The sequence below is a fragment of the Gavialis gangeticus genome, unplaced genomic scaffold, assembly GCF_001723915.1.
Source record: "Gavialis gangeticus isolate Ggan-Ray unplaced genomic scaffold, GavGan_comp1, whole genome shotgun sequence".
Taxonomy (NCBI): domain Eukaryota; kingdom Metazoa; phylum Chordata; order Crocodylia; family Gavialidae; genus Gavialis; species Gavialis gangeticus.
The window spans coordinates 16,653,399-16,665,751 of NW_017729014.1; the positions used below are offsets into that span (position 1 = coordinate 16,653,399).

Consider the following 12,353-nt stretch of genomic DNA (forward strand, 5'->3'; position numbering starts at 1 on the left):
CGACAATGAGAAGAGACGAGAACCCTTCACAAGTTGTAGTCGCCATTTGAACCACTCGGGTGCCCAACTATTCACACAGTGCCGCGTCTCAAGCCAGAGGTCTGCAACGTCCTGCCTGCGATTCGTTCTAGCGGATATCATCTGGGGCAGAACTACTCTGAAGCCACGGAGGACAACCTGGACGTGGGCCCTGGCAGGGCTGCATCCCTCCTGGCTTCTGGTGCATTGTGGTAGCAACTACATTGCACCAGTGCAGCACACTCTGATTAGCAGAAAAACCCAAAGTTGAGCTAGAAAGGAGCAAGCTGGATCCAGAGACCAAGAAACAGAAGACTCCCTTGGAACAGGAGATGAACCACGCTCCTAATTTTGGGGTAAAAGCCACTACGTTCCCACCAAGAACAGTTTAAATTTGGGGAATGGGTCTAAAGCCCTGTGTTGTAAAAGGGTAATTGCTGCTATCTTGGAGGTGGGCAGGGAACGCCACATCCCAAGCACAAGTTTCAATTACTGCAGCTAAAATCTTGTAGCTGGAAAACAGAACAGGCTCCTGCCAGCTCGGAATGGGCCAGCTGGGAGATGTACAGACACTGACAGGGAACAGAAAAGCAGGGAAACTCGAGACAGAAGCAGATCCGCATTAGTGATAATTAATTGGCAGTTTTCGTTGCAATTCTTCTCCAATACAATTCACTGCAGATTGTTTTTAAAAAACAAAACGAAACAAAAAAAACCCACTGGCGCCTCCTGTTTAATGCAATTTCAGCCCAACAGAGCTTTAGATCACTTCTTTACATTAAGGAAATTGATTGCCATCATATCAAATTAAATTTCTTCATTATTTTTCACTGCATTTAATCTAAAAAGAAAACAAATGAAGAGATGCCGCTTGGATTATGTCAAGATGACTAGCTCAGGGCTGTGTGTGGTGGGAGGATTAGTATTCAGCTGGTGGGTTGCAGGGCATGGTATTTTTTGCCCAGTTCTTAGGTGGCAGGAGAAAGACTCCAATCTTAGGGATAAGACAGGACCATGATGATTGTCTGCCAGTCTGGATCCCTGACTTAGGGATCCAGATTCACTCTTTCCTTCCTCCTCCACATTTCATGGCTTTCTTGCATGTTCACTCTCTATCTGTCTCAATACAAGGACCACTTCACTTGGACATATGGCTCAATTCAGTAGAGTTTGTGAGGTACAATAGCAGTGGAAGCCACGTACGTATTTAAGACAGAGAGGAAACTGTGCTAACGTACCACCCCATGACCCCCAAAATAAGCTCAGGAATCTGGAGGTGAGCTAGACCATGCAGTCCTTGAGAGGCTGAGACTCGCTGATCCATGCCATGTGGAATCCAGGTCAGCGAGCCATCTCTTCTTCTTGCACACTCTTACCTATGCCAGCGGCATGCAATGCTCAGGACCCATTTGCCAGGCTGCAATTTTAATTCTGCAAAGTGTCTGGGGAACTGAAGGGCAGTGTCATCCCTCCTTAGGGTTTCTGAATAGCTTGGAAGTTGAACAAAGCAAAGAGGTAAATATACGCTTTTTGCCACAAGCAGCAAGAGAATAGAGCTCACTGATAGCTCCCCGATGCTGGCAAAGAAGGAGGTCCTCTTCTACGAATATCACTCCCTCACAGCCAGTTTGTGATCTTCTTGGACTGTGGATGGGGACTACATTCTGCAGGGGGAAGCTAACCAACATAGCCAATCTCTGCTTGACAAGATGGAAATCATAAGACGAAGTCTGGTGGCAGCAGGAATCCAGACACGGGCAGCTGCTGCTGCTATTTTTGGAGGAAGCCAGGCATCTTGCACCTTGGAGACCAGCTTTCCAGCTGCAAACATTAATCAGACAGAGATGGCTTCGATCCAGAAGGGATGGCATCTCCTGGAGCCACATCTCTAGTATACAGGCCCCTTCCTCTAGGAAGCCAAAACAAGTTCCTCTTTATTCTCTGTAGTTTGAAGATGGTTTCTGGGCGGTACCATGAATCAGCTGCACCTCCCAACTGAGAGGTGACTTGCTAGATGCTGAATTGCATTTGATGCAACCAAATTACTGGCATTTTGGAAGCACAGGATGCCATCCTCAACCTGAGGACACCAAAGGCCAAGAGAAAAGGCACTGGCCTGGTCTTCAGGAAAGCAATATAGTGCTAAGGTCGGAGCATGGGGAGCCAGAGGACCTGGGTTCTAGTCCCAATCTGTGCAGCATTAGGCAAGGCACTGCCTCTCTCCAGGCCTCAGCTTCCCCTCCCTGCACTGTCTTCTTCACTGGGATTTTCTGAGGTCTAATTTGGGAAGTGCAGTGAAATTCTTGGGCTAAGCAGCCAAGTTCCCCAGGAAGGGTGGAATGATAGGAGGCAGCGAGGAGAGAGGGCACCCCAGGATTGTGGACCACTTCCATCCTGGGCCTGTGCAGAACTCGCGTGGTGTGATTCGCAGGGGGGTTTCCACTCGGTTCCTCTTCCTCCCGTTCTGTTTTCTGTGGAATTTTGCTTGTTTAATTTTGTAGTCTAATTCTTGGAGATGGGAAAACGATGCTGCGAAGCTAAGTCAGTCCGACAACATGCTCCTGCCCTGTCCATCAGCCTGCTCACAGCACAGAGATGGGTTTCCTAGAAAGTCCTGAATGGGCCAGGCCATAATAATCTGATTATTCCCCACCCACCTATTGTGCTTAGCTCTGCAATTCCCCTGGCCCAGCTGCTCAGTGGGGCACTCCCTCCCTCCCAGATGCTGCCCTTCCTCTGGGGGCATGGTGAACTTGGGGACACCTGGACACAGGCGCCATGGGGGAACTGCAGCCAAGCATTTGGGGCTCAGTTTAGCTTAGAGGAAAAGTTCAGCAGGAGGCCAACTGGGCTCTGGAAGGGCTCTTTAACTGTCTCCCATCACAACCCATCCTCAACACCCCCAGCACAGCCAAGCCAAGCTCCAGGGAGATGCCCCATTGGTAGAATAATAAGACGGTGTCTATGCCGCCTCCATGCAGTACCCAGGTGCCTGGCATTCGTGCCAAGAAGCCTGCCCAATACAGACAGCCTGACCGTGGTGTTGGGCATACTCTCCGTGCTGCTCTACTTTGCCTCATTGCTGGGATTTGGCATGTCCTAAGTGGGAGCAAGTGCCCATCATGGCAGTGTTCCCAGAGGGGCCATAGAGATCAGCCCTGAGGGCCCAACATAGAAAGCAAACCGTTGCCCTATTACTAGCCAAAGGCAGACACTGGCCCCTGCAAAGCAGGCAAGCTACATGTTGCCCACATTTCCTTAACTAATCCTGAGTGTGTCCTCCCTACTGCCTGGTGACAAGTTTTCGGGCATAATTATATCCCAATATTGCCCTGGTATTCAACCACCTCCCAGAGGTGATAGCTGCACCCCTGTGTGCAGCTATCCTGGTTATAGGCTCATTGACGGCATCAGCTTGCAGCTACTGCTCCCTCACAGTGGCCTGTAACCGGTCTCAGACAACAGGCAGCAAAGGAGCCATCACAGGCCGCTTCCTTCATGCCAGTAGCTTTCAGGAAGCCTTGGGAAATTGCACTAGATGCTATGGTTGTAGAAATCCCCTGTGCACCAGCCCCATGGTACCTTGGCAGCTCATAAAATAGGACAAGAGACAGCCTTGAAACCCGGGTGATGGCTGAACACCTACTGAAGGACTCGGGGCCCCTTTTTCACACAGTGATTTAGCCTCTGAGACCTCCTGTGAGCAAAGCATGAGCCCCGCATTACAGAGCTACCGGGGTAAAGGACTTCCAAGATCACATAGTGGGTTGCTGACAGAGAAGAGACAAGAACCCGAGTACGCTGACAACCAACTCAGTGTGGCAGCACTACATTCTGATTAAAAAATAAAAATCCCTTCAGATAAAAAGAAAGCATGAGAAAATGTGTGTGTGTTGTGGGGCAAAGGAGGGAGGCAGACAAGAAAAATGGGCCTGGAAATGAGCGTCTGCAGGCAGACAAGCCTGAGCTAATGTTCTCAGCCTCTATCCCCCTGAGAAAGGCGAGCTCAGCTGTGCCCGTGACATGCCGATGCAATGCTATTAAGTGCTCCCGGCATCCTCAACACTGTGGGAGACACAAAAGAAAACTGCAGTTCCTCACTCCAAGAGTTTCAGTCTAACACACGCAGGCAGTGGGAGGGCCGGCTCTCCTTGGGAAACACAACCCCATTGTGCTGAAGGTTACTGCAACCCAGCCCCATGTCCGTGTCCCAGATTTAAGGGATAGTCTCGCTGGGTGCGCTGTAGCGGAAGGAGCCATATTCTAGCAGTGTCGCAGGCATGTGTGCTCAGCCTGGTACGTGCTCAGCCACCACCATCCACAACCCCTCTTTATTTAGCGAAACACGGTCCATTAGCCCCATAGGGTGAGTGTCAGGGAATGGGACAATTTTCACGATGGGAGCTCAAGAAAATAATATACTGAACTATGGAAGTCCTGTTACAGCCCCACAAAGACTGTCACTGAGAGACAGGCATGAGGTTTAATTTACGGGAGCCCATGCAAGCAACAGGAGTCTTTACATGCCCTTTGCTGCCTAACTACCATGTGTGTAGCTGTGCATGTATATCAGGGCCACCATGCACTTGAAGAGTACCTACCCTCTCTAGCCTGGCAACTGCCTACAGGAGACCCTTAGCTTCTCCTATGTGCCAGCTGGTAGCTGGAGGTCCCAAACTTCCTTTCATCAAGTTCTTGTGCAGTTCGAAGAGATGAGACTTTGCCTCAGGCAGGTAGCATCACGGTGAAACCATGCACGTCTCTTACCTTCAGGATCTTGTGCTGCGAGCTGAGGGCCCCATATCTGTTCATCGAATCTTGCTGCAACAAAGATCAGAGAACGCTATTAGAAGACAAGAGGGGCAGAGACAGGGGAAAGCCACTGGCAAGCATTACTGCGGCTGCACGACCAGCTGTACGCATCCACAGAAGCTAGCAGGCCCAGGAGGTGTTCTGGATATGATCGGGTGTTTTATAGGTTGCATCAGGCACGAGTGCTGCTGGAATGGATTGCTTAAAAAATAATTAGGGTCCCACTTAATTAATGACAGTCACTCAGCAACTTCTCCTTTCCCTCAAAAACCTAAGCGCCATGCCCATTAGAAGGATGATATTTTTCTGGTTTATAAAGTCAAAGGCCAGCTGAGTCTCACTTACAGCCATGTAAATCTAGAGGTACATCACTGACTTCTCCAATGTTATGCTGGGGTAAAAGGAAATGACACTCTAGCTCGAGACACCCAAAGGGATTTGCTGTCAGCAAAGAGATTTAAGACGACAGGATTTTGATCTTGTTCCTCCAGTGGAAACAGAGTAATGCCCTCTGGCTCCTCGCTCTCACCCCAGGCCCGCACAGTGAGCAGAACCCTATACAGCCAGAGGAGCTCTGTATAGCCAAGGCTTCTCTGGGAACCAGACTGTGCGGTTTTGCAGGGAAGCAGATGACACCGCAACAAAGCTCTCGCTCATGCACAGAAGTTGCCCCAGTTTAACTAAAGCAGAGCCTTAAGCTGCCACTAGCCTGTGCTGCCTGCTTGATCCTTCACCGTTTGGCTCTCCGCATGGCAGCAGGACATAGCGAGGTTCCTGCAACACACGTGGAGTCACTGAGCTGCCTGGTCTGGATTTATACAGGGGGGATTTGTTGCCATCCACCTCCTCTCCAAGCTAGCCCCTCCGAGTGTGTTCTTCCTTCTCCCCCAGCCAACACCCCTATACCTCAGCCTCCTCCCTATCCCACGTCCACAACGTGGAGCCCAAATGCTGGCTTTTTCCTGCAAAAGAATTCAGAGCTTGCCAGGGGCAGGGCACAAACATCAAGACACAATCCTTTGTCTTTTCACCAGTACTTCACCGGGGACGGGGTGGGGGGGTGGTCTATGCTTGGACAACTTTATGAGCACAGCCAGGTTCCCAGGCAGCACTGCAGAACTGCAAAGTAAGCACAGCGTGAGTTATTTTCCAGTATAACCCACAATTCACATTATAGGGTAAATACTCAATAGGGCATAAAATATGAGCACCAGATGAGCCCCAGGGACACACAACTGCTATCCATGTAATTAGCACAGGCACCCGCTATGCTAATTCAACAACTGCCTGGTATCCAGCAGCCATCATGGAACAAACTAATAAAGTTCCACTTAGTCTGATGCCTGGGTGGCAAACTTCAGATGCTTCAGGAAAGGAACAGAAACTCTACGAGCTCAAGTAAGTGGGTTATACTATTTCCCTGGAATGCATTTCTTCCTGACCCTGGCTGGTGAACCATTCAGGCCCAGGGGTATGAGGATCAGCAGCCCTTGTCTTTTTGTCCCAGCTAAGGGAACTGCTGCTCCAGCTCATTGGAGTGACTCCCAACACCCCATTAACTTTGCCAATGGTGTGAATGCACGGCTCAGCTCCCCTTGGCCTTCTGCGCGGCTGTCTAAATGGCACTTGGCGGACTGCAGGGAGATGTCATGCTGGCCCCAGCAGCCGCGTGCTTGCCTTTCGGGGGTTTCTGAACCACCCCCAGGAATGGGCACAGGGTGGAAATCCTGGGCTGGGCCAGACTCACATCACTTCCACCCCACAAAGAAGCCTAAAATCCGACAGGAAGGTCGATATGTCTGTGTTCCTAGAGACTTAAGCAATACAGATCTGTCAGGATCCACCAACACTGACTCCTTCCTTGCTGCTGCACTGCACATGGACCAAACAGCCCTCACCCCCTCTTCTGCAAGGACTGGGGGTGCTGGAGAGGATGACAACGGAGGCTCATCTCCATTCCAGGAAGCGTTCACTCCCAAGAGAAACATCCCCTCCTCCTCAGGCAGGATGACTTTACAGCCAGCCTCCATAAATGCTGCTACTGAGTAAGGAGCAGGGCCACATGGCCTGCAGAAACCCCCTTGAAGTGCAGGGTTTGGAAAGCCAGGCACACCCTGCAGAGATAACCCACCCCACTTTACCGCAAGCTGCTGAGCAGGCCTCTATCGGGCCTCCCACGCTGGTGACTGGGACACCCTGTAAGCTATCTGCATACAGATCAACAATAAGGGTTCGCCTAATAAGCTGCAGCTCTTCCTCCCTTCCACCTCCCACATCAGAGATCACAAACGGTGACCGAACCGCAGGCTCATCTTGCTGGCATCCTTCCTCTGCTATATCTGTAATGCCTTCAGCTGGGTACTGGGCTGCAGTGGTGGAAACAGTGAAGAGATATTCCCTGGATGTGTATGCATGTGCAAGCACACACGCAAATGCACACACAAACACACGCGCACATTCTCTCAGGAACATATCGTACCTACCTTCTCTTTGTTGAGAGCTTCCTGAGCTTCTAATTTATATACTAAAAAATCTAGAAGACAGAAGAAGAGACAGGTTAAAGAGTTTGCATTTTCCAGGATCTGATTCATCCTTTCAGAAAGGAAAACAGATCAAAAGGCTGTGACCCAGCAGGAAGGAATACAAGCAGTTTTCAGAGTCCTAAATAGTACAGAGGGCCTCTGGGCTCTATGCAACCAAACACCTTGTGGGACTTTTCATTCCAGCGGCCTACTGAGCCACCAAAATTGCCCTTCTTTCCTTTATCCAGCATGGCGTGCTGCACAGATGCCACTGCGCAACCCAGAAGTAGCTGCATTTTGGCGGCACAGAGGTTGTACCAGATGTCAGGGTCTTCTGGAATGAAAGTAGCTATCCCCTCTGCACTTCCCAGGAATGAAGTACTGGCTCCTGCAGGCCCTTCATCATTCATCTCCTGAAGCTGCAGCCTCCTCTTCAAATGGGAGGCTTGGGGAAAGACCCCGTCCTGGCTGAACTAACTGGACCTGATCTAGTCACCTTGATGCATCATCCACGGTGGAACTGGGAATGTGATCTAATGATCTAGAGCCTGTTTGCAAGCCCTTTTCTCCACATAAAAGACAAAAGTAAAGGCTGTCCCCTAGGATGCAGGCTGGGGGCACTTTGGGTGCTCCTAAGCCCTGCCCAGAATGACTTCAGCAAGGCCTGCATCCTTCATTCAAGGACTCCCACTTGGGCTCCACACCACCCATTTGCCTCTTTCCTAATTCAATACTGGCTTAATGTACCAAGGCAGAGCTGTGCTGCTAAACATCCTCCACTCCATGCCTCCATGAAGTCTCCCACACTGCCCACCTTGCCTAGTGAGCCTGTAAGCTCTGAGTGGAAGGAGATCTTTCACAGATTTCATAGACATTAGGGCTGGAAGGGACCTCGGAAGATCATCGAGTCCAGCCCCTTTCCTAGTTACCTCTCAGAGCTGTGAAAAGCAGGGTAGAAACAGACATCACCATAGGAGACAGATCAGTTATACCAGGATGTGTTGTCCAGGTGTGTCATGGAATAGGCACCAAGTCAACCCGCTGCATTTCTATGGCAGGCTGACCTACAGTCCCGGGACATGCAGCCAGGCACCAGGTCAACCCATTGCATTTCTATGGCAGGCTGACCTATTGTCTGAGAAGCAGTGCCTGGACTAGAGGTCATCAAAACTATACATATGGCAGTCTGGACCAAAATGTTTCTAAGTCTGGCATGGGCACCAGGTCATGTATTCTTATGCCAGTTTGACCTGTAGTCTGGGCCACTGTGGCTGGGCCCCAGGTCAACCTAGATGGGGCAATGGAGGAAGGGGGGAATAACCAGACCCTCCCTGCATGAGAGTTACTCTGCCTGCCACCCTCCCAGAGCCCATATTCACCCGCAGATGGCATAGGGTGGATGGTGACCATGGGCAGGGAGAGGTGGCAGCATGGGACCAAACACAAAAGCTTGCATCAAGCACTGACTTTCAGTAGATCACAAACTTGGCCCTGTCAACTTTGTGGGACTAAGCCAGAAAGCCACGATGCCTTTTACCACATGTAGCTCCCAGAGAAGAGGCGACATGTAGACCCACAGAGCGTGTGGGTTAGTGACGGAAGGAGCTGCGGAAAGCTGAAGCCAGCACTAGTCACCCTGCAGTGTAAAAGCATTGAACATGAAGCTCCTGTGGAGGGAAGTATCTGCTAAATCAAAAAGTGGAGCAAAGCCCCTCATTAGGAGGAACACAAGGATGCTGGCAGCACCAAGACACTTGGGCTCCATACCACCCATTTGCCTCTTTCCTAATTCAATAGTGGCTTAATGTACCAAGGAATTCTAGACAGGAAGGGCCAGATATGAAACATTTTAGTCAACCACTGAGTCACAGCTTTGTGGCAGGAAAGGCCTTACGTCAGCATCACCAGAAAGGCACCTGAATCCTGGTACGAGGTAGGAGATTCCTCATCTAGCAGCCTGGAAGGTAGAAGCAACTCACTCAGCTACAGGCAGCGAGGGAGCCGGCACGTACTCAGCCCAGGAGACGAGTTCTCTCCCTCTGCTTTTCATTTCCTGTCCTACTGTACATCCTTCTCTGCCTCAATCTCTGGACTGAATTTAAAAGATGGCCTTACCAATTGCAGCATGCCTCCATAGCACAGGACAGTGCTGCTCACATTATTACAATTAATAAGCATATATGGGACTGAATGGATCTGGAGCACTCTCACAAACACTGGCCCCATAATTGCCATATTGATTTTGGTGCCAGAGAACAAGCTGCGCTGCCAGGCAATCACGTTTACTCATTTAAAAGAAAAAAGCCTGGCCGAGTGCCAGACCAAGTTAATAGGCTTTGAAGTATTCAGATGCTAAGTTATGGGTGTCAAGCACCTTGATAGACTCGTTATTTGACAGTAGAGCTCATGAGTAGGAGCCACTGACTTCCAGGCTTGATGTCCCAGCACCTCCTCCCTCCAGGGCCATGGGCAAGTCCCTTCACCAGACAGCCTCAGTCCCACCATCTGTAAAATAGGGTTATTCCTATTCATCACCTCATAACAAGGATTCAGCAAGGACTACAAAGGTACCAATTGCTTTACCTGCCATGTGCTGCTCCCTAGAGAGACCCTTAGGCTTGCCACCCACCTCTGCTCTTGGAGAGGAGAGAGCGACTCACCTTCTTTTGTCTTCTTGTGTTCCCCTCGCTCTTTCTGCAGGGACCGTTCTAGTCGGGATCTGTGCTCGTACACCACTGGGGATACAAAGAGAAAAGGAAAACAGGAAATAAAACACCAAGGCTACTACGTATTCCCCTGCTTTCCTTCCCCAGAGCCAGGCCTCTCTCAGGGCTAATGTGTGCACATGGAAAGCGTTGTTCCAAGGCCACGTCTTGGTGCAGGCTTGAGGTGCCCAAGGGAACAGACTCATCATCCCAGAAGCTCTTTTCTCCTAATGTCCACTGTACTTAGCACTAGGATATGACTGGCCACAACTTCCTAATTTATTGCAGCTCAGGTATAGCAACCAAGTATCACAACTGACTGGAGGTGCATGAGACCATGACTCAGGCATAAAAGGAACAAATAAGATGAGCAGTCTAGAAACAGCCCAAAGTTTCTGGCTGGCTGGACTGCAAGTCTCGAAGGTTCAATTATCTGCATTACAAAAGCACAGAGAGGAATGAGCCGAGATCTGGGCTCTTTGAGAACAGAGACAGATAGAAAACATGCAAACAGCAAACAGAGATGAAAGAAGCTGCCTGGATGGGCTATTGGGGACTCAAAAGGCCAGGCACTGATGTAAGAGGTGGCAATCTGGTACAGCTTCAAACACATTGCTCTCTTCCATCTTCTCTGCACAGCACACAGGGCACCGCTAGACCCCAGCTCACTGGAGCATCGCACTCCCTGGCGGAGACCCTGAGGGGAAGTGACAGCCCAGCGCTGGGATCCTGCACCACCAGTCCTTTGCTGCACGGCCAACTGGGACCTCAAGGGTGGCTCAAGGAGGGAGGCTGGGGCAGGACACCTCCAGGGCTGCTTTGAAAAAGAAGTGCAGACTGAGCAGAGAGACCGCCCCCCCAGGCAGCATTAATCAACATACCTCCACTGCTGTGAACAGAGCAACACTGATTGATGCCAGATGATAATCTGGCCCTGAATGAGCCAACCAGTTCATCTTTGATCCAAATACCCCAGGAAAAGATCCCACTTCTCCCCCTTTCCAGCAACCAGAATCTGGAAACTCCCTGATGTCACGTTAAGAGACTTAAATCAAGTTTGAAAGGGCCTCGAGCTTTGAAAGCAAGATGTTGTTTGAAGGAGCAATCCAGTTCCCCTATGGCCCCAGTGAGACCTTCATATATTTGGGTCAGCTGAATAAAACTAACTAAATTCCATTACAGAAGCCGCTACCAGAGCCGGTTCTTCAGTAACCTCTACCGCTCCTGTTCACCTCTCTCTGACTCTTTTCCCCACTCTCTTCCACCTGAAGGATCCCAAGGCGTTTTTCAGTCAGGACATGCAGGGACTGTCACTCAAGCACTGAAATGCAGCCCGATCTGTGTCAAACCAGATTGCCCTCTGCAAACATGCACAGCTGTTCACTGATGTGGGCTGGAACATGAGCATCATGCACGGACATGGGCAGACAAGGGACCAAGAAAGTAACAGCACTCACTTGTGTAAGGCGTTCGCCTAGCTACTCACTGCTGCTTTGAGCTGGCATGAAAAGGCAAAGAGGAGGTAGAGCACAAACTAAAAGGCTGGCTCTGTCTCTGTCTGGCCGTTGGGACCTGAACACATCCCTTCACCTTCCTATGCTTTGTTTGTCACACCTGTAAACCACTTCCCCTATTACACCGGTGCACTGTGACACCGCAGGTTGGCAGGCGCCTAGAGAGAACAGCCTCTTCCAAATCTGGCTGAAGCTGGAAGGTCAATTATAGCTTCTCTTGCCTGGCTCATGAGACAAATGCAATAGCTTAGTGTTATCACCAGAAACAAAACAGGTGCCCGAGTTTCCGGACTCATTGCACCAAGGCTCATGGGAAACCATCTTCCTGCAGTTCCCATCTGCACAGTGCAGTTTGTCCTTGCCACTTAAACCTAGGGGCAGCTTTCTTCGGAAGCCCTCGTGACCGATTCAGATGGGTTGCAGGGAGACCGTGCAAACCTGTACAGATTGCAAATTTAAATGGCAGAGCTATAACATCATGATAGGGCACACGGGATGCTCCTTGTATGCAGAGGAAAAAAAAGATCAGAAAGGGACTTTCAGGAAGGAGTGTAAATTGATCGCCAGGTAACCTGCAAGCCCTGAGCACACTGTAGGCCGGCGAGTGCTCTAACTGGAAAAGCAACTCTGTTTCCCTGAATGAGGCTTCCAGCTAAAAGAAAAATAGAGCCACAGGGTTTGAATCCTGCTCAGAAAAAAGGGCCAACGCAGAGCCCACTGCTTGCCGGCTCTGAAGGTGGCATAAAAAGAAGACTCTTTTATAAAAAAAAAAAAAAAAAAAA

The 12,353-nt window shown here is 50.2% G+C and overlaps 1 protein-coding gene across 5 annotated transcripts in view; it reads right to left on the reverse strand.

Annotated features, from left to right (window-relative positions):
• LOC109293764 (Golgi integral membrane protein 4-like) overlaps nucleotides 1-12,353 on the reverse strand; it is a 93,500-nt gene that overhangs the window by 53,710 nt on the left and 27,437 nt on the right. For all 5 annotated transcript variants that reach the window (XM_019511859.1, XM_019511862.1, XM_019511860.1 and 2 more), the window contains exons 2-4: nucleotides 10,013-10,087; nucleotides 7,314-7,363; nucleotides 4,786-4,839 (exon numbers count right to left, since the gene is read on the reverse strand). In XM_019511859.1, coding sequence (XP_019367404.1) covers nucleotides 4,786-4,839; nucleotides 7,314-7,363; nucleotides 10,013-10,087 — 179 coding nt within the window. The remainder of the gene's footprint in view (nucleotides 1-4,785; nucleotides 4,840-7,313; nucleotides 7,364-10,012; nucleotides 10,088-12,353) is intronic.